The following is a 26256-nucleotide window of genomic DNA, read 5'->3' on the forward strand; positions in this document are numbered from 1 at the left end:
CAGATAGACACTTGGGAGTATGACATTATAGCCCTTAGAGACATGGCTGAAAGAGGGGCAAGTTTGGCAGTTCAATATTCTTGGTTACAGGATTGTTAGACAAGACAGAGAGGGGGCTAAAAAGGCGGTGGGGGGGTGGGGGCACGGCGGATGCGTTATTGATTAAAAAAACTATCACAGCTGTGAGGAGGGATGATATGTTAGAGGGATCATCAAATGAGGCCATATGGGTCGAATTGAAAAATAAAAAAGGGGCGGTCACACTGCTGGGTCTGTATTATAGACCCCCAATAATGGGAGAGAGATAGAAGAGCAAATATGTCGGCACATTTCTGTGAAGTCCAAAAACCATAGGGCCGTAATAGTAGGAGATTTTAAGTATCCTAATATTGATTGGGACAAATATAGTGTGAAGGGTATAGAGGGTGCGGAATTCTTAAAATGCATTCAAGAGAACTTTTTTAGTCAGTATGTAACAAGCCAACACAAGATAGGGCGGTTTTGTATTTAGTTTTGGGGAATGAAGCTGGGCAGGTGGAAGGGGTATTAGTAGGAGAGCACTTGGGTGCCAGTGACCATAATTCAGTCAGATTCAAGGTAGTTATGGATAAAGACAAGGATAGACTAGGAATAAAAGTCCCAAATTGGGGAAAAGCTAACTTTGCTAAGTTGAGAAGTGATTTGGCCACAGTGGACTAGAAACAGCTACTTGTGGGTAAATCAGTGTCAGAACTGTGGGAGGTATTCCAGGAGGAGATCCGGAGGGCTCAGGCCAAACATGTGCCCTTAAAGAAAAAGGGTGGAAATAACAATTCTAGAGCCCCATGGATGTCTAGGGACTTACAGGGGAGGATAAAGAAAAAAACGGAAGCTTATGTCATATACCGACGGCTAAATACTGTAGAATCTTTGGAGGAATATAGAATGTTCAGAGGTAAAATTAAAAAGGATATTAGGAATGCTAAGAGAGAGCATGAACAATTCTTAGCAAGTAAAATTAAGGAAAACCCAAAGATGTTCTATAAATATATTAAGAGCAAGCGGATAACTGAAGAAAGGGTAGGGCCTAATAGAGACACATGACAGACTGGTCACGAAAGTAAATGCCCATGGGATCCAGGGTAAAGTGGCAAATTAGATCCAAAATTGGCTCAGAGGTAGGAAGCAAAGGGTAATGGTTTATGGTGTTTTTGTGACTGGAAGGATGTTTCCAGTGGGGTTCTGCAGGGCTCATTACTGGGTCCCTTGCTTTTTGTGGTATACATCAACGATCTAGACTTGAATATAGGGGGTATGATTAAGAAGTTTGCAGATGATACAAAAATAGGCTGTGTGGTTGATAATGAAGAAGAAAGCTGTGAAGATATCAATCAACTGGTCAGGTGGGCAGAACAGTGGCAAATGGAATTTCATCCAGAGAAGTGTGAGGCAATGCATTTGGGGAGGGCTAACAAGGCAAGGGAATACACATTAAATGGTAGGACATTGCGACATGTAGAGGAACAAAGGGACCTGGGAGTGCATGTCCATAGATCCCTGAAAGTAGAAAGCCAGTTGGATAAGGTAGTTAAGAAAGCACACGGAATGCTTGTCTTTATTAGCCATGGCATAGAATATAAGAGCAGGTGGGTTATGCTTGAACTGCATAAAACACTGGTTTGGCCACAGCTGGATTACTGTGTGCACTTCTGGTCACCGCATTACAGGAAGGACGTGATTGCACTAGAGGGTACAGTGGAGATTTACGAGGATGTTCCCTCGAATGGAGAATCTTAGCTATGAGGACAGATTGGAGAGGCTGGGTTTGTTCTCATTGGAACAGAGGAGGCTGAGGGGAGACCTCATTTTGAGGGGCCTGGATATAGTTGGTTAGTAAGGGCCTATTTCCCTTGGTGGAGGAGTCAATTACGAGGGGGCATAATTTTAAGGTGGTTGGTAGAAGGTTCAGCAGGGATTTGAGGGGGAGCTGCTTCAAGCAGAGGGTTGTGGGGGTCTGGAACTCACTGCCTGGAAGTGTGGTGGATGCAGAAACCCTCACCACATTTAAAAGGTGCTTGAATGGGCACTTGAAGTGCCGTAACCTGCAGGGTTATGGACCTAGAGCTGGTAAGTGGGATTGGACTGGATAACTTCTTGTTGGCTGGTGCAGATACGATGGTAAGTACTGCAGGGAATCGAATACGGCCAGGATGTTATCCTGAAGTAGCTTCGATCACCTGGATGGGTCGGAGAGGAATTTTCCCAGATTTTGTTTCCCATTTGGCCTGGGTTTTTATATTTTTTTGCCTCTCCCAGGAAATCGCATGGCTCCGGTTGGGGTGGAGTGTAGAATGTTGCGGTGCAAGGGGTGTTGCAGTTGTGTGGGGCGGACTGGTTGGGCTGGATGCTCTTCACCTTTCTGCCATTGTTCATTGTTCATAAGTTTATATGTAACCTTCAGGGTTGCTGACCGAGGGCCATGTAACTCTGTCTGCCAGCGTGGGCACAAATGGCTGAAATGACCTCCTTCTGCGCTGTAGATTTCTATGTTTCTATGTTTCCTACAGATCCTGTTCACACTTTTCTATTATTAGTTCAGATTTTCAACATTTGTGTTTTTTAATTACATGCTAATCGAAACCCCTCTCTTCTCTTTTTTAACATATATATCTAAATATATATATATATATATATATATATATATATATATATACACACACACATATATATATATACATATCTGTTTAACAAATATATAGAATAGAAAGAGAGGGATATATATATATATTTATATGCATATATATATGTGTTTGTGTGTGAGATATAAACTTAAGATGCTGGTGGTTAAGGATGTCACTTTGAAAAGATTCATAAAACTGAAATCATATCCAGCCATGACAAATTATCTGAATTCATAGTCTATTCACAACCAAACAGCTTTGCTCCTGCCATGAGTTACAATGTATTTGTTGGGTTATCACACTGAAATTAAGACTGCATGACTTACTTCACAAATCTCATCTTGTTCTGGTGTCCTTTTCGATTTTCTTGCAAGTAATTTGAAGCAATTTTGCAAGAAAATGGCTTTCCTCGCAGTAAATAATGAAGCCTTTCATTGCTGTTCAACTCAGCAGTGACTTTTCCTTTTACATACTCGAGACTTCTGTTTATTTTTATGACATTGCCCCATTTCTATTTCTCCCCCCCCCCCGTTTTAAGTATGCCCCCTTTGTCAAACAGATGGTGAAAAGGGTGGCATTCAACCCACAAGAGTTCTATGGATACCATCAATACCATCCTTTGCTTGGTGCAGCTGATGCTCTGCTCCTGACTCCAGATGACCTGACTGAGCCTGGCAAACTTGCTTGCCAAAAGAGGCCAGGGTATAATGTTTAGACTGGGGTTTAATACAGGATATCCTAGTTCGAAATCTGAGTAATATAGTTATTGAAATGTTTGCCACTTTTAACACTGTTGATTAATATTCTGAGGGAAAGCAAAGTCATGGATAAGTTATTAGTTCATGGGATCTGTGACCTCTGGAAAATAACATCTTTATAAATGATACAATTATTTTAAACCATATTTAGATTAATAAACATTTTTTTTAACTTTATTATCAAAGAGGCTATTTGAACATAAGTGGAATTCAACACTCGAGGATTTTTGATCATTTGGACTCAACTTGTTTGAAATGAAACATCGGCTGAAATATATGGCTAACTTTGTGGACAATACAGATGATTGTAGCAGTCATTTTTTTCACATTCCTCTGTTCCTAGGCGCTGCTACAAACATATGCGGTTAATTTAGACTGCGCATCTGGATTCCAGGAGAAGAACTATAGAGTTCGACAGTCCTCAGATTATAAAAAGGACCAGTTCATTCTGAAAGGTAAGAGCATTCCCTTTTTAACTCATCAGGTGACATAACGGGATGTAGCCAGAGACAATAATAACAAGGATGGATATCTCACCTTTGATACAAAAGCAAAATACTACTGGAATCTAAAATAAAAAGAGAAAATGCTGGAAATTTTGGCAGGTCAGGCAGCATCTGTGGAGAGAAACAGAGTTAATGTTTCGGGTCTGTGACCCTTCGATCAGTCCGTAAGCGTGACTCCGAGCTTCCGTCGCTTGTCACTTTAATTCTCCGCTCCACTCCCACTCTGACCTTTCCAGCCTCAGCCTCCTACACTGTTCCGACGAAGCTCAATGCAAGCTCGAGGCTAAGAACCTCATCTTTCGTTTAGGCACTTGACAGCCTTCCGGACTCCAACATTGATGACCAACAATTTCAGACCATAACCTCTGACCATATTTTCCCCTCTTTCATAGAAACATAGAAACTTAGAAAATAGGTGCAGGAGTAGGCCATTCGGCCCTTCGAGCCTGCACCGCCATTCAATGAGTTCATGGCTGAACATGCAACTTCAGTACCCCATTCCTGCTTTCTCGCCATACCCCTTGATCCCCCTAGTAGTAAGGACTACATCTAACTCCTTCTTGAATATATTTAGTGAATTGGCCTCAACATCTTTCTGTGGTAGAGAATTCCACAGGTTCGCCATTCTCTGGGTGAAGAAGTTTCTCCTCATCTCGATCCTAAATGGCTTACCCCTTATCCTGAGACTGTGACTTATCCTGAGAATGGACTTCCCCATTCTTCCTGCATCTACCCTGTCTAAACCTGTCAGAATTTTAAATGAGATCCCCTCTCATTCTTCTGAACTCCAGTGAATACAAACCCAGTTGATCCAGTCTTTCTTGATATGTCAGTCCCGCCATCCCGGGAATCAGTCTGGTGAACCTTCGCTGCACGCCCTCAATAGCAAGAACATCCTTCCTCAAGTTAGGAGACCAAAACTGTACACAATACTCCAGGTGTGGCCTCACCAAGGCCCTGTACAACCGTAGTAACACCTCCCTGCCCCTGTACTCAAATCCCCTCACTATGAAGGCCAACATGCCATTTGCTTTCTTAACCGCCTGCTGTACCTGCATGCCAACCTTCAATGACTGATGTACCATGACACCCAGGTCTCGTTGCACCTCCCCTTTTCCTAATCTGTCACCATTCAGATAATAGTCTGTCTCTCTGTTTTTACCACCAAAGTGGATAACCTCACATTTATCCACATTATACTTCATCTGCCATGCATTTGCCCACTCGCCTAACCTATCCAAGTCACTCTGCAGCCTCATAGCATCCTCCTCGCAGCTCACACTGCCACCCAACTTAGTGTCATCCGCAAATTTGGAGAGACTACATTTAATGCCCTCGTCCAAATCATTAATGTACAATGTAAACAGCTGGGGCCCCAGCACAGAACCTTGCAGTACTCCACTAGTCACTGCCTGCCATTCTGAAAAGTACCCATTTACTCCTACTCTTTGCTTCCTGTCTGCCAACCAGTTCTCAATCTACGTCAGCACACTACCCCCAATCCCATCTGCTTTAACTTTGCACATTAATCTCTTGTGTGGGACCTTGTCGAAAGCCTTCTGAAAGTCCAAATACACCACATCAACTGGTTCTCCCTTGTCCACTCTACTGGAAGCATCCTCAAAAAATTCCAGAAGATTTGTCAAGTATGATTTCCCTTTCACAAATCCATGCTGACTTGGACCTATCCTGTCACCTCTTTCCAAATGCGCTGCTATGACATCCTTAATAATTGATTCCATCATTTTACCCACTATGAGGTCAGGCTGACCGGTCTATAATTCTCTGTTTTCTCTCTCCCTCCTTTTTTTAAAAGTGGGTTTACATTGGCTACCCTCCACTCCATAGGAATTGATCCAGAGTCTATGCAATGTTGGAAAATGACTGTCAATGCATCCGATATTTCCAAGGCCACCTCCTTAAGTACTCTGGGATGCAGACCATCAGGCCCTGGGGATTTATCTGCCTTCAATCCCATCAATTTCTCCAACACAATTTCCCGACTAATAAGGATTTCCCTCAGTTCCTCCTTCTTACTCAACCCTCTGACCCCTTTTATATCCGGAAGGTTGTTTGTGTCCTCCTTAGTGAATACCGAAGCAAAGTACTTGTTCAATTGGTGTGCCATTTCTTTGTTCCCAGTTATGACTTCCCCTGATTCTGACTGCAGGGGACCTACGTTTGTCTTTACTAACCTTTTTCTCTTTACATATCTATAGAAGCTTTTGCAGTCCATTTTAATGTTCCCTGCAAGCTTCCTCTCGTACTCTATTTTCCCTGCCCTAATCAAACCCTGTGTCCTCCTCTGCCGAGTTCTAAATTTCTCCCAGTCCCCGGGTTCGCTGCTATTTCTGGCCAATTTGTATGCCACTTCCTTGGCTTTAATACTATTCCTGATTTCCCTTGATAGCCACGGTTGAGCCACCTTCCCTTTTTTTATTTTTACGCCAGACAGGGATGTACAATCGTTGTAGTTCATCGATGCGGTCTCTAAATGTATGCCATTGCCCATCCACTGTCAACCCCTCAAGCATCATTCGCCAATCTATCCTAGCCAATTCACGCCTCATACCTTCAAAGTTACCTTCTTTAAGTTCTGGACCATGGTCTCTGAATTAACTGTTTCATTCTCCATCCTAATGTAGAATTCCATCATATTATGGTCACTCTTCCCCAAGGGGCCTCCCACAACGAGATTGCTAATTCTCTTTACTTTACAAACCCCCATCTTCTTTTTATTTTTGTTCTATCTCCCATAGCAGGTGGTGATGATTCCGAATTCTCACCCCATCTAGACTCCGCTTTTGTTTCCTAACTTACGCCATTACTGTTAAGTATGAATAAAGAGTCTGACCAGATATTGTGTGCTCAAAGTAAAGTGTGATCTTAGTCTTTGATTACAGGTCTCCAGAGTGCCTCTCCAGCCTGTGAGGCCTCCTTAAGTACAGGTGCTCCTAAGGGATTTTGGGATCCCTTGGGACTCCAGAATGAGCCCTCTGGTGGTCATACAAGGTATTTACAGGTTTACATATATAACAATTACCATCTAATTTTTGCCCATCATCCCCTTTGCTTCTTAAATCTCATCTGCCTTCCACCCTATCACAGACCTTCCCTTTTGTTCTTTCCTTCTCTCCCCCTTTCAGTATCCCTGTCCTTCCTAAGAATCTATTACATCTTGAACTTTTCCAGTTCTGACGAAGGGTCACAGACCTGAAAAGTTAACTGTTTCTCTTCACAGATGCTGCCTGACCTACTAAAATTCCCAGCAGTTTCTGTTTTTATCTCCAATTTGATGTTTACTAGGTTTCATCTCCTTTTCTGAAATTTCTTCTGCACACATGGTGTAATCTATTCCTTGTGACCTGTAAGAAGTGCTCTCTTCCCCTTGGTGTTCTTCAAAATGCTTAAAATCCACATTAACATATTATATAGCTATTTCTAGTATAGCCTAGAATGGTTTGGTTTTCTAGCCTTAGATGACCCTATGGTATGCACAGTTCCAACCACATGGCCAAACCAATCTAATCTATCTTTTTTTGATTGTGGAAATCAAAGAACTGGGTTGTACCCAGTTCTGTCTGCATTTAATTTCTGTCTTGGTAATTCTGTCTTGCTGCCTAATCCAAAATATCTAGCATTGACATAGATGGCCAAAGACGGGTGGTACATTTTCTGCTTCGGACTGAATCGGCAATCTGGGTACAAATTGCGCTCAAAATTACACTAGTTTTCCGAAATGATTTTATGGTTCAAGTTTCCTCTCAAGCTCATTTGCATAATCACAAACACAAATTCTGGCGTGATCCAGCACAATTGGGCAGCATTTTAGAATGTAATTGTTTTTCTTCTTGTATTGCTTGATATATTTAAGAGTGGTAAATTGTGGTGCACTGTTTTAATACAGCTGAAAAAGGGTTTATCACAAAAAAATAAGCATTTTTAATAATGGTATCTCGCCCACCACCTGATTTTAAATAACTGATAATGACTTTAAAAAACTATGCAGAACTATTTGCTCATTTCATTAGTAGTCAGTTTCTTAGTCAATGAAATATTTGTTTTAATACTTAAAAGGTCCCTATTCGTGTCCTTGTGTCTAAAACAAGATATCTTAATGTTAAGAGCCTCCTCATAGGCCTACAAATGGGCGCAATTAGCGGAAACGCGCCATGGTGACTAGTTTGATCTCGGGCGTGGCCAGTTGTGTGGGTGGGGCCAGCTTTCAGTGCAATGTTTTTTAAACTAGCTCGAAAGATCACTGAAACTCGATTTGCACTGAACGTAACTTGCGCTTGAAATTCCTTGATCTTTTGTGCTGGTTTGGCCGATTTGTGGCGAATTGTGCTGGAAAAACCAACACAACTGAATGGAAACTCTACCCCATGCAGTCCTCTTCTCTTCTGCCTGTGTCAGCCTCCAGCACACTGCTGTATATATTGGTGAGGAAATCACCGCCCATGTATGTTGTTTTATTTTGGTCTACAGAGAGATGCTGCACTGTTTCCTTCATATAATGCTTTACTTGTTATTCTGTGCTCTAGCCCATATTCTGATAGAGTAACCTGCAACAGCACGTGAATCAAAGTGTCAGAACCAGCTGATAACTCTGATACCTTAATTTTCTATTGTGATTTCTTCTTGAGCATTTTATTTTGCACTAGTCTTGCTCTCTATCGTTGATGAATGACCAACCATTTACTTTAGAGCTATATGTGGTTCTCATTAGGGGCCAGATTGAGATTAGCCAAACTCTTCAGTAGAAGCCTGAAGGGTAACAGAACATACTTTTGACCCATGGGTTCGTGCTTGATTTGAATACAAGTATCAGAGGTCAAAGATCAGTATCAAACACACGGCATCGCCAGTCCATGATTCCTGCTGTCATTAATTAATGAGTGCACAGCACAAAACTCATTCAGTACTAATGGATTTTCTCACTCAGAGGCCATAAGATAGCCGATGTGGCAATTGCAAAAATAGTACACTGTGCAGGAGGGGCCACGTCACTGTGTTGAAGCCAAAAATTCCCCATAGAAAGATCAGAAAAAGATCGACAAAGATTGTCTTCCTGCTTCACTTTAAAATTATTCTAGGTAGTCTGCAAGTAATTGCTTTGGCCTTAGTGTGTTCTAGGAAAAATGTATGTGTTCAGCATAGGAATGCTTTTGTATGATGCATGGGCCAGCCCATACTGTGATATGTGTGTGCACTAGGTCCATGCAGCACAGCAGGTCTCCAGTCTTCTTGAATAACCCTTGCCACTGGACCAAGACCTAGCTCTGTCAAGCCCGTGTGGCGGCAAGTGTGCAATGGCCACCACACGTTAAAAAAAATCCACGCACAGGCATCTTCCACCCTTCAGGATGTAGTTCAGGACCTGGAATATTAGTTCCTTCATTGAAACACCTGTGAACTTTTGGCGTGGAAGCAGGTCATCCTCGTTTCGAGGGACTGCCTATGATGATGATGCTATGTGGTTCTAGTGAGTTATCTTCCAAAGTCATGTACAATTATCAATCCTGACCAATCTGGAGCATTGCCTACCCAAGACTCATGACATAGAGAATCAACATTCCAAATATTGAGAAAAAGGCTGTATATTATGTAGTATATCAACCACTGGCTCCATGTTGGTGAATTGCAATTTTAAATCTAATATATTGGGTAGGGAATGGAAATGAAGACCTCATTTTAAACTGAATGGGCTGTCAGTGAACTTGAGTTGGAGAGCATTTGCTCGAACTATTCTTCTGATGCCTAGCAGTTATGGAAGTGTGAGGTACTTTTGCTGAATTCCCTCAATATGCATTAGAAATCTAGAATTTATGAACTTCTGGACCTTCAAATTCACTGTTTATGGCAACTTATGAGAACAATGAGAAATGATTGTAATCAGCAAGGCAGCATTAGACATGGTAGTCGAAAAATATTCCTGTTGAGTGAATGCCTCCCTCTCCTCTGCCAAAAGTGCCCATTACTTCAAGATCATCCTGGAAAGCAAAGATAACTCTTGATTTCTTTTCTTCAAAATCAGCTGTCTCCTTAAACTCCATTCCTGCCCCCTCTGTTCTCACCTCCAACAACAATTGTGAGGAGCTTATAGACTTTTCTGGTCACAAAGATTGAGACCCTTGTTGCTGCATTCATTTCCCCTGTCCTGAACTGCACCTTTCTCTAGTTTCTCTCCTATTTCTCCTTTCCAAGCTCATCTTGTTCATGAGACCCACCTCCTGCTCCATTGACCCCACTAAACTGCTGCCCACCCAACTTCCCGTCCTGGATCCCGCGCTGGCTGACATCATAAATGGTTCCCTCTTCTCGGCACTGTTCCCCTCCCTAACAAAATAGCCGTCATCATCCCCACTCCTTAAAAATCTGATCCACCACCTCTCTATCCTTGCAAATTACTGCTCCATATCTGACCTCCCTTTCCTCTCCAAAGTTCTCGAATGTGTTGTATCCTCCCAAATCAGTGTCCGTCCTTCCCGCAACACCCCACAACTTCATGTTTGAATCTTTCCAGTCAGCTTCTTCCACAGCATTGAAATGACCCTAGTGACAAATGACATCCTCTGTGAAATCTAAGGTAGCAGAAATGACCTCCAAACTAGTGGAAATCAGCTGCAGAGTGGTGAACACACGCTCTCCAGAAGCCATTCACTTAGGCAAGGAAGCAGGTTTGAGGTCTGAGTACTTAGTGCGAATTGATCCTATGTCATCTCGCGTTGCTTTCACTGGCGAGCTCCAGGAAGCCCTTAAAACGTGTTAAAGCTGACATCTGTACTTAAAACAGTCCCTAATTGCCTCTTGACATCACCTAATTGCCTCTTACCTTTCAATTGCCAATCCGCCTCTCCATGGGGCCTTCTTGCATGCAGCCGAAAGTGTGCAATTAAAAACGGAAGTCGGCGGGTTTGAGCCAGCTTCCCAACCTGCTGTCAGTTTCATCCCTTTTAACCAGCCGCCCGCTCCCAAACGCACTCACCTTTTTGGGTAAACGTTCCCCATGGTGTATCACAGAGCACTGCAACTATTTTAGCAGAACATTAAATCATAAGGACACTAGAACCCACAAATTTCAAAATAAACTTTTACGGAAACTTAAATCAAATTAAAATTCGGTTGCTGATGTACTCCAGTCCCTCCGGTGCTCATCTCTCGCAGAAGGCCTCGAGCGTACCGGTGGACACCGCGGGCTCCATTTCCAGGGATGCCCTGGCGCGAACGTACCACAGAGCATTACAATGAGCGAATACTGCACCAGGTGAGATGTATTAGTTTATCTGTCATAAACGTGTTTTAAGCATTTAACAGATATCATCGTCATCATCATCATAGGCAGTCCCTGATAATTGCACATGACTTTTGAAGATAACTCACTTGAACCACATATCATCATCATCATCATCATAGGCAGTCCCTCGAAACGAGGATGACTTGTTTCCATGACAAAAAAGGATGCGTTCACAGGTGTTTCAATGAAGGACCTGATATTCCAGGTCCTGAACTACATCCTGAAGGGTGGAAGATGCCTGTGCGTGGATTTTTTTTAACGTGGGGTGGCCGTTGCACACCAGCCACCACACAGGCTTGGTCCAGTGTCGAGGGTTATCCAAGACGACTGGAGCCCTGCTCTGCTGCACGGACCTAGTGCGCGTACACATCGCAGTATTAACAGAGAGCATAAAAGGTAATTACCTAGAAAAGTTGCACATCTCTAAGCTTCTCATCTGCTGAAAAATATTCAATCATAAACACTTATATACCAATCGAGAAATATGGAAACACCAACAAAGGGAATAAGAAAGCAAATAAACGTATGCTTGCTTTTGCTGAAATTGGTGGTGGATTGTAGTCTGTTTTTAATTTGTCCACAGGATGTAGACGATGCTGGCAAATTCCTTGCCTGTCCCATGTTAAAAATAGTCTTTCTGCATTTCCCTTTCTGGGAAAAGGGGGTCAACACTTGCCAATCTTGCCTACTGCCTTTTATCTTCTTGCCGAATCAATTTTGCATGGATCACAGAGCAGACAAACTATATTCCCTCTTAGAGTCACCTACACCACTCTAAGAGATGGAGGAGGCCACTTTGCAGAAACTGTACAAACAACATAAAATAAAGGACAAACTAAAACAAGACTCCTTTGAAATAACAAATACTAGGGGGAAAAATTGCTTGTAAAGAACTTGCACCTATTTTCTGTGCTCTCACTTGTACATAATTTTTTTGAAATAACCCTTTTTAAATTAGTAAATCCAATTTCATCCCTTGTAGCACAAAAAGGACAAAAGTCTTCAATCTATAAACCTGAAATTTCCAAGCATAACATCTTGTTCATTGAGGAAAAACCACTGCGCCCTGTAGTAAATTTAATCTGTGGATGAGGCTGTATAAAAAAATAGCATGGTTACTTCACAATCTTAAAACAAGTGGAGCAGTGATTCAGAAAATAAACTACAAAAGTCCAGCCAGCAAAAGCTAATATTGATATTTCTTTAAGATAAGTAAAACTTATGAAACTTTATCCAAGATGAACAGATCTTTGCCTTAATAGTTGAATGTGAATTGTTTATGATTTTCTGTTATTCCTTCATTAATTAAAAAGGCAAACTCACTGAACCAGTTATCTGAGACAACGGGGGATTTATAATAATTTTCAATGCTTAAATCATGTACCATGACTGAATGTTTAGAAGAATAAATCATCTTTCATGATTGAAAATCACATCTCATTCTGTCACAATGTGATTTCAATTACAGGAAGAGCAGGAATAATCTGCCATACCAACAATTATTCAGCAGAATCGAATTTATACAGAGATCACATCTGCAATCTTCAGTGTTTTCCCAATTTTCTTTCCTTTCCCCTCTAGTCTGAAGGCACAGACTGTTGATGTAGAAGGATTCCAAGGTGTGGATAGCTTTCTACTGCTTGATTCAAGTAGCCATTCTTCAAGACAGTGAGTGCCAGCAGGCTATTCAATAGTAGGGAACATCACGGCTGAGTGCAAAACTGTGCTCCTCTGATGTTCGTACACATACACACTGACTTCCCACCAAGGGTTACTGGGTAGTGAATATCAGGTGAGAATCCTCACTCCTTCCTGCCCTTATCCCAGTGTACTGAGGCAAATTGTAGCATCTCTACTACTACTAATTTGAGTTTAGCTAACTCAGCATAAATGGGAATCAAACTTGTGACTTCCTCGTGTGTATGCCTTAGTATCACTTTGAGTAGTGCATGAGCCTATTAAGGCTTAACATAAGCCATGCTCTCTTTGAGAAAACTTAAAAGACAAAGGGCTGAATTTTTGGGTGGTTTGCGACTGGGTTTTTGCCGCGTTTTGACCCTCCGCAGCGAAAGCCCGGTCGCGATGCTCTGTTCCTTGTTTGCAGCAGCGCTTGGAAGAACCGCCGGGGAGAGCTGCGCCAGATGTGTAACGACTCAGATTGCGTTACCGTCAGAGTTTCTGCATTCACCCCACCTGTACGCCGTGCCCCAAACATGTAAAAACTAGCGGTGCAGCCCTGCCAGCAGCGGTAAGTTGGAAAACCTGCAAAAAATGTAATTTAAAGTTTTTATTTTTTTGATTTTTTTGCAGTGATTTGTTAACTAAGGGTCTTGGTAATAATGTTTGAATTTCCGCACCCACCGCCCCCCCCACTCTCCAAGGCCCCTCTCGCACGTTCCCGGCCCCGCACTAAAGTTGGCGAGGATCGCTTTTCTGCATCCCGAAAATAGTGTAAATTTGCTTTGCTTTGCATTCACCAAGTGCCGAAAGTTAGGCCTTAAATCGCTAATGCAGCGAAAACGGTAATTTTCACGCATCTCTTGCGTCCTCGCCCAAAATTGTCCAAAACCTGAAAATCCAGCCCAAGTCTTTACTTGTGTGATGTTCAGCAACATTCAATCAAATAATGTAACCCCTGGGATAACCTCCAGCTCTGCTATAGATAATTACATAAAAATGCAACCAGTCCTCAAGAAAGATGTGAACCTTAAGGAGCTTTTAAATGATGTATGAAAAGATCAGATCTCTACTGGCACATATGCATTTTTTTTCAGTCTTATCTTTCCTATCCATTCCTTTGTCTCATTCTTATAAGGAATGCAATAAACTTAATAAAAAAAAGACTTGCATTCATATAGTGCCTTTCACGACCACCAGATGTCTCAAAGCACTTTACAGCCAATGAAGTACTTTTGGAGTGTAGATACAGTTGTAATGTAGGAACCACGGCAGCCAATATGTGCACAGCAAGCTCCCACAAACAGCAATGTGATCAGGACCGTATAATCTGTTTTTGTTATGTTGATTGGAGGATTAATATTGACCAGGGCCTCAGTGATAACTCCCCTGCTCTTCTTCGAAATAGTGCCATGGGATCTTTTATGTCCACCTGAGGGCAGACGGGGCCTCGGTTTAACGTCTCATCTGAAGGACACTCTGACAGTGCAACACTCCACTGGAGTGTCAGCCTAGATTTATGTGCTCAAATTCCTGGAGTGGGACTTGAACCACAATCCACAACCTTCTGACTCAGAGGCGAGTGTGCTCCCCACTGAGCCACAGCTGACACTGGATCATACCTTCCCTTCTCCCATCACTTTCGTTTCTTCAGCTCTGAAGCAGCCTTTAAAGATCCAAGCTTGGCGTCAGCTGCTCACTACTTGATTTGCCTTTTTTCGAGGTCTTTCCAATCTTGGTGGTGCAGACAATGCTTGAAGGACTTTGACCCTACAACTAGGTATCTCACCATTTTTTAAAAAATGATGAATGTAGGAAGAATCTAATAAACCTGCTGGCATGTTTGGCAAACTGACATCAAAAAGAAAATTCAGAATATGACAAACTTAAGAACAAAGGACTAGATTAGAAAAATTCTACCAAGAAGGTACAAAAGCCTTTGGGCTAAACATTCATTTGCTTAGCACCACCCTTTAGCGCCCGAGGGGGTTGCTAATGGGCCGCTAAGCACTTGTCGCCCGAGCGCGTGCTGTTAGTGCTTGCCGTGAACTTCAATGGTGGTTTAGTGGTGGCGCTATCAGCAAGCGCTGTGCACTCTAGCGCCACCCACTTGGTGACGTCATAAGTGTGCAACGCGACGTGCAATGTGTGCCGCGATCCTGAACTTCACTCCTTTTGCCTGCCGTAGAGCCTGGCGCTGTCACCGACAGGGAGAGCAAGCGTTCCGTTAAAGCTCCCGGGGTGATATTATAAAGCAGGAGCAGGTGGGTGTTCAGTGTAAAATCTTTTAACATTGCTGTGATTCTATGAGGTCTGACATACTGCTGCTGATGTTTCCAATGCCCCCTTCAACTTGCTCTCATTTTTCAAGTGGTCCAGCTGACCTTCCCTTTAGGTGCTAGAATGCTGGTTTCCTAGCGCCAGAACTTCATTGTCCCTGCAGTGGTACCGCCCCATAGTGCCCGAAGAGTAGGTTGAAACACTTCCCTTAGCGCTGCACTCCCCTCTTGGGGTGCTGATGGTGAATATCCCGGTTGGAGGCGGTAAACATCGCCCGGCGTTAAAATTAGCGTCCAGATGATGTCACTGCCTCAAACCGGGCTATAACGAATTTTTAGCCCAAATTTTTTCTACATTTTTAGCATAATTTTTAATTTAAAAATCCTGTCCAATAAATTCAAATCTGAAGAGCTCACTGGAATTTTAATACCCAATAGAGTTGAAGAAGAATGGGAATAGGGATATTTATTATCACTGACACCTAACTATAATAAAATGTGTCTGATTTGCACAAAAATTAGACATTGGCTTAAATTAATTTTTAAAAATTAAGTGGTTTGAAACTGGCTCGAATTCATGCGATGAAATAACGTGATTTTTAAGCTGTAAATGTTCTAGGTTAAATTAATTTGGGAAATTTTAACTTGGTTCCTAGTTAATTTGAGCCTGCAGTTCAAAAATCATACTATACCCCTAATAGCTATGATATTGAAAACACCACTTGAATCTTTCATTTGCACACTTTGTGTATTCAAAATTGCTAAAATTTCAATACCACATAATCGACTTGTTTCCACATAGTAGAATGTTAGCAAAATTAAAGCTAATGGAATTAAAGGGACAATGGCAGCATGGATACAAAGTTGGCTAAGGGACAGAAAACAGAGAGTAGTGGTGAAAGGTTGTTTTTCAGACTGGAGGAAAGTATACAGTGGTGTCCCCTAGGAATCACTCTTTTTGATGCATATTAATGACCTGGACTTGGGTATACAGGGCATCATTTCAAAGTTTGCAGATAATACGAAACTCAGAAATGTAGTAAGCAATGAGAAGGATAGTAACAGACTTCAGGAGGACATAGATGGGCTGGTGAAAAGGGCAGATGGAAGCTGAAATTTAATGCAGAGAGGTATGAAGTGATACATTTTGGTAGAAAGAATGAGGAGAGGCAATATGATCTAAATGGTACAATTTTAAAGGGGTGCAAGAACAGAGAACCTGGAGCTGTATGTACATGAATCTTTGAAGGTGGCAGAACAAGTTGAGAAGGCTGTTCAAAAAGCATATGGGATCCTTGGCTTTATGAATAAAGGAATAGAGTACAAAAGCAAGAAAGTTATGCTAAATCATTATAAAACACTGGTTAGGTCTCAGCTGAAGTATCGAGTTCAATTTTGGGCACTGCACTTTAGGAAGGATGTCAAGGACTCGGAGAGGGTGCAGAAAAGATTTACCAGAATGGTACCAAGGATGAGGAACTCCAATTACGTGGAGTGATTGGAGAAGCTGGGGCTGTTGTTCTTAAAGTAGAGACGATTGAGAAGAGATTTGATAGGGGTGTTCAAAATCATGAATGGTTTTAATAGAGTAAATAAGGAGAAATTATTTCCAGTGGCAATAGGGTCAGAAGCCAAAGGACGCAGATTTAAGGTGATTGGTAAAAGAACCAGAGGTGACATGAGGAAGCATTTTTTTTTACACAGCGAGTTGTGATTTGGAATGCACTGCCTAAATGGGTGCTGGAAGCAGATTTAATCGTAACATTCAAAAGCGAATGGATGAATACTTGAATGTAAAACATTTAAGTGCTGTGGGGGAAGATCAGGGGAGTGGGATTAATTGGATAGCTCTACTAATAAGCCATCACAGGATCGAATGGCCTTCTGTGCTGCATCTTTCTTTGATTCAGTGCGAAGGAACAAAAATGGAGATACAAGATTAAATTTTCCAATGGTGATCTGGTGCAGTGCCTCACCCATCAGGAATGCATTTTGGGAATTCATGGAAATGTAGCCGATGATTTTCATTCCATTCCTGGATATGCATTCTCAGTGAGCATGTATTCATGCCAGTAAAATGTATCCTATGGGATTACTCTGGTTATAGCATTTATAAACAGGGGACCTACCAGAGGAGTACCATTGAATGCAGTATATGCTTCAAAATATATTCCAAGAACTCTAATCATTTTTACAGTTCTTAGTCTAAAATGGAGCTGGCCGCATCGCTGGAGTTAGCAGACGGTAAGGCTACCAACCTCATTTTGAGGCCATAGCATGGTTAAATTTCAGATTCAGTTGGAGGGTGAGAAAGTTGGATCTCAAACCAGTGTCCTAAACTTAAACCAAGGATGAAGCAGAATTGGATAAAGTGGACTGGGAAAATAGATTAATGTCTGGGACGGTTGATGAGCAGTGGCAGATATTTAAGGAGCTGTTTCATAACTCTCGCAAATATGTTCCAATAAGAAGGAAAGACTGTAAGAGAAGGGTTAACCATCCGTGGCTAACTAAGGAAATAAGGGATGGTAGCAAATTGGAAAAAAAAGGCATACAAAGTGACCAAGACTAATGGGAGGCCAGAGGATTGGGAAACTTTTAAAAGCCAACAAAGAACGACTAAAAAAATAATAGAGAGGGAAGACAGATTATGAAAGCAAACTAGCACAAAATATAAAAACAGATAGTAAAGTTTCTACAGGTACATAAAAAGGAAAAGAGTGGCTAAAGTAAACGTTGGTCCCTTAGAGGATGAGACTGAGAATTAATAATGGGGAACAGGGAAATGGCAGAGACTTTGAACAAATAGTTTGTATCGTTCTTCATGGTGGAAGACACTAAAAACATCCCAATAGTAGATAATCAAGGGGCTATAGGGAGGGAGGAACTTAATACCACCACTATCTTTAAAGAAGTAGTACTTGGTAAAATAATGGGACTAAAGGTGGACAAGTCCCCTGGACTTGATGGTTTGCATCCTAGGGTCTTAAAAGAAGTGGCTGCAGAGATAGTGGATGCATTGGTTGTAACCTACCAAAATTCTCTGGATTCTTGAGAGATCCCAGCGGATTGGAAAACCGCAAATGTAACGCCCCTATTTAAAAAAAGGAGGCAGACGGAAAGTAGGAAACTATAGACCAGTTAGCCTAACATCTGTCATTGGCAAAATGCTGGAGTCCATTATTAAGGAAGCAGTAGCAAGACATTTGGAAAAGCATAATTCAATCAAGCATGGTTTTATGAAAGGGGAATTATATTTGACAAATTTGCTGGAGTACTTTGAGGAGGTAACAAGCAGGGTGGATAAGGAGGAATCAGTGGATGTGGTGTATTTGGATTTCCAGAAGGCATTTGATAAAATGCCACATGAAAGGTTACTGCACAAGATAAAAGTTCACAGAGTTGAGGGTAATATATTAGCATGGATAGAGGATTGGCTAACTAACAGAAAAACAGAGAGTTGGGATAAAGGGGTCATTTTCCGGTTGGCAAACAGTAACTAGTGGGGTGCCACAGGGATTGGTGCTGGGACCTCAACTATTTACAGTCTATGTTAATGACTTGGATAAAGGGACCAAGTATAATGTAGACAAGTTTGGTGATGATACAAAAATGGATGGGACAGCAAATTGTGAGGAGGACACAAAAAATTTGCAAAGGGATATAGACAGGCTAAGCGAGTGGGCAAACATTTGGCAGATGGAGTATAATGTGGGAAAATGTGAGGTGATCCACTTTGGCAGAAAAAATAGAAAAGCAAATTATAATTTAAATGGAGAAAAATTGCAGTACAGAGGGACCTGGGGGTCCTTGTGCATGAAACACAAAGTTAGCATGCAGGCACAGCAAGTAATCAGGAAGGCAAATGGAATGTTGGCCTTTATTGCAAGGGAGATAAAGTATAAAAGCAGAGCAGTCCTGCTTCAACTGTACAGGGTATTGGTGAGACCACACCTAGGCCCCAAGTTTCCACACGCGGCAAAACAGGCGCCCCTCCGAGCTGGGTGCCCGTTTTTCGCGCCTAAAACGGCGCCTTAAAAAAAACGCGCTATTCTCGAGCGCCTTGCAGCTCCATGTCTGCCTGGCGCGGCGTGCAAGGGGCGGAGCCTACCACTTGCGCCAATTTTGTAAGTGGGAGGGGGCGGGTACCATTTAAATGAGTTTTTTTCGTGCCGGCAACCCTGCGCATGCGCGTTGGAGCGTTCGCGCAGTGTGAAGGAAACATTGGCACTCGGCCATTTTTGTAGTTCTTTGCAGCTGTTCATTTTTTATCATTTTTTAATAAAAGCACATTGCCCTTCCATGATCAGCACTGAGGCTTCTTGCAGCAGTGAGAAGGCTGCAGGAAGCCTCAGAAGTTGAGGCAGCCGTTTCCCGACGGGCCCGACCGACGGCAGGGGGGCCTCGGGAATGGCTGCCTCAACTTCTGAGGCTTCCTGCAGCCTTCTCGCTGCCTCCTCCCCGCCGTCGGGAACGGCTGCTGCCGTCGGTCGGTCGGGCCCTCACTGCGTTTCCCCCCCCACCCCTCCCGGGAACGGCTGCCTCAACTTGTGAGGCTTCCTGCAGCATTCTCCCTGCCTGAAGCACTTTCACACATGGTTTATTTAATCTTTTCTTTGCTTATAAATTTTTATTCAGGTTGGAATTATTTGTATAATATTTGTATAAGTATAACTAAGGATTTATTGTAGAATTTAATGACTTCCCTTCCCCCCCCTCCCCCCCCCCCCCACCTCGTTCCCGACGCCTAATTTGTAACCTGCGCCTGATTTTTTTAATGTGTAGACAAGGTTTTTTCAGGCCTACAAAAATCTTCACTTGCTCCATTCTAAGTTAGTTTGGAGTACGTTTTCACTGTGGAAACTTTCAAATCAGGCGTCAGTGGCCGGACACGCCCCCTTTTGGAAAAAAAATCCTGTTCAAAAGTGAAACTGTTCTAAATGACTAGAACTGCAGAAAACTTAAATGTGGAGAATTGCGATTTCTAAGATACTCCGTTCTCCACCAGTTGCTCCTAAAAATCAGGAGCAACTCATGTGGAAACTTGGGCCCCTAGAGTACTACGTACAGCTTTGGTCTCCATATTTAAGGAAGGATGTACTTGCATGGAAGGCTGTTCAGAGAAGGTTCACTCGGTTGATTCTGGAGATGAGTGGATTGACTTATGAAAATAGGTTGAGTAGTTTGGGCCTATACTCATTGGAGTTCAGAAGAATAAGAGGTGATCTTATCGAAACATATAAGATAATGAGGATTCTCGACAATGGCAGAGCAGGCTCAAGGGGCCAAATGGCCTAATCCTGCTACTATTTCTTATGTTCTTATGTGCTCCCCCCCGACCCCACGCCATGCCTCAAAATCAACCCTATTGTATTTTAAATTACATTTCCAATTACAACATGGTCCTCCCAGAACACTTCAAACATTCCATCACAGTGATGACGAGGGGGAGGTCACTTTCCAGGACGGCTAACCCAGGGCTTTACATCAATAAATGAATCCACTCTACTAAATGATTGTGCCAGTACAGGTATCAGTGGTAGCATGTTAACCTTTGATTCAGTTGGTTATGGGATCAATCCCTGGGACTTGAGCACATAATTGAAATTGGCATAGGAATTTTTTGTGGTGGAAACTTTGACAGGACATGCATGCAGACATAAGACTTTAATATATTCTAGATATCCATGTAGTAAAAGTCATGCATGTAATGTGCAACTTCCTGACATTGTAGCATTTATTTCAGTAGCATTCTCCCCACCGCACTTGATATATCCTCCAACTCATGACGAGCAATCCCATAATGTTGACAGTACTCAGATCTTTTCAACGCCATCAAAACTCTCATTACCAGAAATGACCTGTCTACAGCTGGTTATTTTCCATCACTCTCTTGAACAATGAGTCATTCTATATTATTCAGTTGATGTTTCACTGGACTGACATGAGATTGAACATTATATTCCCCTGATTCTTTTGATGTACTTGATCATTTGAACTTCGATAACAGACTAGTGACTCTGTTGAGGCTGGTGTTGACACAAATAGTACAGAGGGATTTTTTTCCTTGCATCGGATGTACTATTTTTGGTCTGGGTGCAATTTACGGTGAAAAGTGGATGTAAAATGAGAAAATGTGTCCTTTCAACATTAAGAAAATTCGACAAGGAAACATAATTAATGTGGAATAAATTGATAATGTCAGTGTAGTTCATGGGAATAAAGGAAGCCTATGGCTGCGAATTTATATGATGCCCAAATATAATGATCTGTAGGTGCCAGTTACGACCCCAAAGGCAGTTTGTCAATCGGTGGGGTGGGGAGGGTGATGGTGGAGGGGTGACATCAGCGGCTGGGACATTGACCTCAGATGAGTCTGGGGAAGTGGGTATGGATGAAGTCTGGTGGGGAGCAATAGCTGGCAGCACCTCCTACTCCTCCCTATGTTTTTTAAAACAGGGGGCAAAATTGCCCCTTTTTAAGGCCCCATAAGATCTTCCGGAGGGGTACTAAGGGGGTGGAGGAGACTTTTTGCCCAGGGGAGGAGGGCTCTACCGCCTCCCGGGAAATTGCCAGGGAATTTGCGGAGGCACTGCCATGGCAGCACCACGCCCCGCAGTTAGCACCCTGGGCCACCGTGCAACTGGCGATGATGTCATCGCTGTGCGCGACGACCCCGCACCACCATGTGCTGACCCTTAACGTCACGCGGGGGAAATTGCCCCGCAGGCTGTGAGGCAGGTGCGAGCAGATATCAACGCCAGCTCGCAGGTTGTGAAGTTGGCCGACATCTGCTCTCATGGCGGTACTTAAAGGGGAGGGCACCAACTTCCTGGGCACCATCATTTTTTGCTTGCCGATTCTCTGGTCGGCTCTACGATGGTGGCCCTAGTGTGGTCTGGGCGGCCATCGTGCAGCCCGGCACTCCGGAATGGTGTTAGAAATATGGCAAGTTTAAGCCAATTTCTGGTCACTTTAATAATCAGTGTCGAGTGTAAACCAATCTGGTGGATATATTGGGGCAGAAATTCCTCTCGGACTTCCCGCGGGCAAATAATAGACACAAAATGCGCACTTAACCTGAAGCTGCCGCGCCCGCTCGAGATCCAGGTCCACAGGCCTCCTTTCCCTGCCCGTCGCAGCGTGTGCTCATAGGGACGTCCGCAGGAGTCACGTGGGCCTGGACACCCAATTACAGGTAAGCATTTTCTCAATCATAATAAGTTACGAATCTCCTATTACTATGAATGAGAAAAACCCCAAAATGCACAAACACTACATAAAACATTTTTAAAAAAACACCTCACTCAATACACTAATGGAAATTAAAGTTGTTATACATGTTTTTTAAAGAAAAAAAAATTGACAATTTTTTTTTTTAAAGTTAGGATTAGGGTTTAAAATAACACTACCTGAGTGGGCAGGGTTTTAACATAGAAACAGAGAAACATAGATAATAGGTTCAGGAGTAGGCCATTCGATCCTTCGAGCATGCACCACCATTCAATATGATCATGGCTGATCATGCAACTTCAGTAGTACCCCATTCCTGCTTTCTCTCCATATCCCTTGATCCCTTTAGCTGTAAGGGCCACATTTAATTCCCTTTTGAATATATCCAACGAACTGGCCTCAACAACTTTCTGTGGTAGAGAATTCCACATGCTCACAATTCTCTGAGTGAAGAAGTTTCTCCTCATCTCGGTCCTAAATGGCTTACCCCTTATCCTTAGACTGTGACCCCTGGTTCTGGACTTCCCCAACATCGGGAACATTCTTCCTGCATCTAACCTGTCCAATCCCGTCAGAATTTTATATGTTTCGATGAGTGATGGCAGCACTATCGAGGGGTCAGTCACCCAGTGAGGGGGCCGCACTATCGAGGGGTCAGTCAGTCATACAGTGAAGGGGCTGCACTATCGAGGGGTCAGTCACACAGTGACAGGACCTCAATCTTATTGGGTTGGCGGGTTGTGGGGATGCTGGGCTGTTAGAGGACCCAGCAATAATCCAGCAGATTTAAGTTTTGCCCCTGGCTGAACGGATACTGGGAGCAGAATCACTGACAGGGAGATTCGGGAGGCGAGGGGGGGATGGAGGCGGAAGGGAGCAGGAGACAGCGAGACTCGGAGGGGGTGGGGGTGGGGGGGAGGGGAAGGGAGCAAGAGTTGCCGAGACTCGGAGGCGGGCGGCGGAGTGGAAGGGAGCAAGAGATGGCGAGATTCTGGGTGAAGGGGGGGGGACAGTGTGCAGGTGTTGGGGAGGAGGGGAAGGTGGCAGTAGACAGCCTCTATCTTCCCCCTCCTAATTAAACCCTTTGTCGTCCTCTGTTGAATTCTAAATTTCTCCCAGTCCTCAGGTTTGCTGCTTTTTCTGGCCAATTTATATACCCCTTCGTGGATTTAACACTATCCCTAATTTCCCTTGTTAGCCATGGTTGAGCCACCATCCCCTTTTTATTTTTACGCCAGACAGGGATGTACAATTGTTGAAGTTCATCCATATGATCTTTAAATGTCTGCCATTGCCTATCCACCATCAACCCTTTAAGTATCATTCGCCAGTCTATCCTAGCCAATTCACATCTCATACCGTCGACATTACCTTTCTTTAAGTTCAGGACCCTAGTCTCTGAATTAACTGTGTCACTCTCCATCTTACTGAAAAATTCTACCATATTATGATCAGTCTTCCCCAAGAGGCCTCGCATAATAAGATTGCTAATTAATCCTCTCTCTTTACACAACACCCAGTCTAGGATGGCCAGCTCTTTAATTGGTGCCTCGTCATATTGGTCTAGAAAACCATCCCTTATATACTCCAGGAAATCCTCCTCCACCGCATTGCTACCAGTTTGGTTAGCCCAATCTATATGTAGATTAAAGTCACCTATGATAACTGCTGTACCTTTATTGCACGCATCCCTAATTTCCTGTTTGATGCCATCCCCAACTTCACTACTACTGTTTGGTCTGTACACAACTCCCACTAGCGTTTTCTGCCCTTTGGTGTTCCGCAGCTCTGCCCATACAGATTCCACATCATCCAAGCTAATGTCCTTCCTTTTGCATTAATCTTCTCTTTAACCAGCAACGCTACCCCACCTCCTTTTCCTTTCTGTCTATCCTTCCTGAATATATTGAATATCCCGGATGTTGAGTTTCCAGCTTTGGTCACCCTGGAGCCATGTCTCCGTAATCCCAATTACATCATATCCGTTAACGGCTATCTGCGCAGTTAATTCATCCACCTTAATACAGAGCCTTCAGGCTTGGTTTTTTTAACACTCTTTGTCCTTTTAGAATTATGTTCTAATGTAGCCCTTTTTGATTTTTGCCTTTGATTTCTCTGCCCTCTACTTTTCCTTATCTCCTTTCTACCTTTTGCTTCTGCCCCCATTTTACTTCCCTCTATCTCCCTGCATAGATTCCCTACCATAAAACATAAATATGTTTTTTTAATTTAATTTTAATCATGTTTTGTATAGGTTTTTAAGCTCTTACGCCTGTAAAAGTAGCCTATGCGCTTGCTTTTATCAGGCGCAAGAGTTTTGAGGACATTTGCCGGGCAAGATATGCGTAAATCCCGCAATCTTGTCTGTACAAATGTACTTACTCCAGCTTGACAGATCGGAAAAGCCGGTTTTCAGTGCATGCGCCTTGTGTGCTGAAAAGCGTTTTTTCCAATGCCTTCCCAGGTCCGTAGAAACTTCGTACGGGCCCGGGACGTCGGAATTTCTACCCCATTGTGTTTAATCAGAGTTTAAGATGGAATACAACACGTTAGTTATATAGCAAAACATACCACGGTAACAGATAGTTAATATCCATCCCGATCGGACAAATGGCTGGCGCACGTGAGCAGTTCTTTGGCATGCAGTCTCTTTCTCTGTCTAGAGCTCCCTTTGTTAAAGCATGGGATCACTCAGTGTTTGACCAGTTCGCCTTCTGTTTCGCCCTCCCCTCACACCGTCTATATGGTCAATGTTGATTGGGCTACTTTTATTTTCTTTTGGGATGGGCCGGACCGTGGATATTGACAAGACCTTTTGACCTAATGACCAAAAACTTATTATCCAATAAAGACTTCTTTGTCTCGATTCTTGAAACAAAGCCTGACCTAAAGTTGTCTTATGATTTTGACCAAATGTCACTCTGTTTATGCTAACCCAGAGTTTCTTCCTGAGGAAATCTCTCTCATCCCGCTCGTCTCCTTTGATCCCATGAAGCCAAACCAGAAAACTGCTCGCCACAGTGTCGTTAACTCTTTTACGATGCAGCAACATGTTTACGTTAACACTCTCAACTTCCATTCATTATCTTCGCCAACAGTTTTATTAAGAGAACTTCAAACCCTACACTTCGCATTATGCATAAAATACACAAATAAGGTTCAAGTCTTAACTTAAAAACAACAGATAATCGCTTAGCAACAGGGAGATTGTATATAGTACAAAAAACTCTACCCTCCATTTCTATGCCTTTCTCTGATGCGAATAGACATTCCATCTTCAGTTCAAAATGATTTAAACACAGCATTCGTATCAGTTTTCGACATTCGTATGTGTACGCACTAGGTCCGTGCAGCAGAGCAGGTCTCCAGTCGTCCTGGTTAACCCTTGCCACTGGATAAAGGCCTAGCTCTGTCAAGACCGTGCGGTGGCTGATGTACAACGGTCACCACACGTTAGAAAAATCCACGCACAGGCATCTTCCACCCCTTCAATTGGAGTTCAGGACTGGAACATCGGGTCCTTCATTGAAACATTTGTGAACTCATGTGGAAGCAAGTTACCCTTGTTCGAAGGATCGCCTATGACATGATACATTTGAAACAGTTTTATACATTTTTACGCATTCTTGATTTCTAACCATGAGTACTGGGCTGCAGGCCCGGTCCCACACAGCCCTGGTGGCCTAGTGGAGGCTATAAGAGGCCTTGCAGAATGCAAGCAGCCCTCCAGTTTCAGCGAAGGGGAGGGGCATTGAAGCGCATCAGCGCTACATGTAACATCCGCGTAGCACTTCCCTCACTGCCCCAGTAGTGCACTGATAACTGCCTCCAAAGGAAGTGTAGCAC

At 43.0% G+C, this 26256-nt stretch overlaps 1 protein-coding gene across 1 annotated transcript in view; it reads left to right on the top strand.

Moving 5' to 3' along the window:
• The window catches only part of cdh13 (cadherin 13, H-cadherin (heart)), a 1269498-nt gene that overhangs the window by 182343 nt on the left and 1060899 nt on the right, over nt 1–26256 (top strand). Inside the window, exon 2 of the mRNA XM_070898241.1 lies at nt 3762–3873. Coding sequence (XP_070754342.1) covers nt 3762–3873 — 112 coding nt within the window. The remainder of the gene's footprint in view (nt 1–3761; nt 3874–26256) is intronic.

The sequence above is a fragment of the Pristiophorus japonicus genome, chromosome 13 (genome assembly GCF_044704955.1).
Source record: "Pristiophorus japonicus isolate sPriJap1 chromosome 13, sPriJap1.hap1, whole genome shotgun sequence".
Lineage (NCBI taxonomy): Eukaryota > Metazoa > Chordata > Chondrichthyes > Pristiophoridae > Pristiophorus > Pristiophorus japonicus.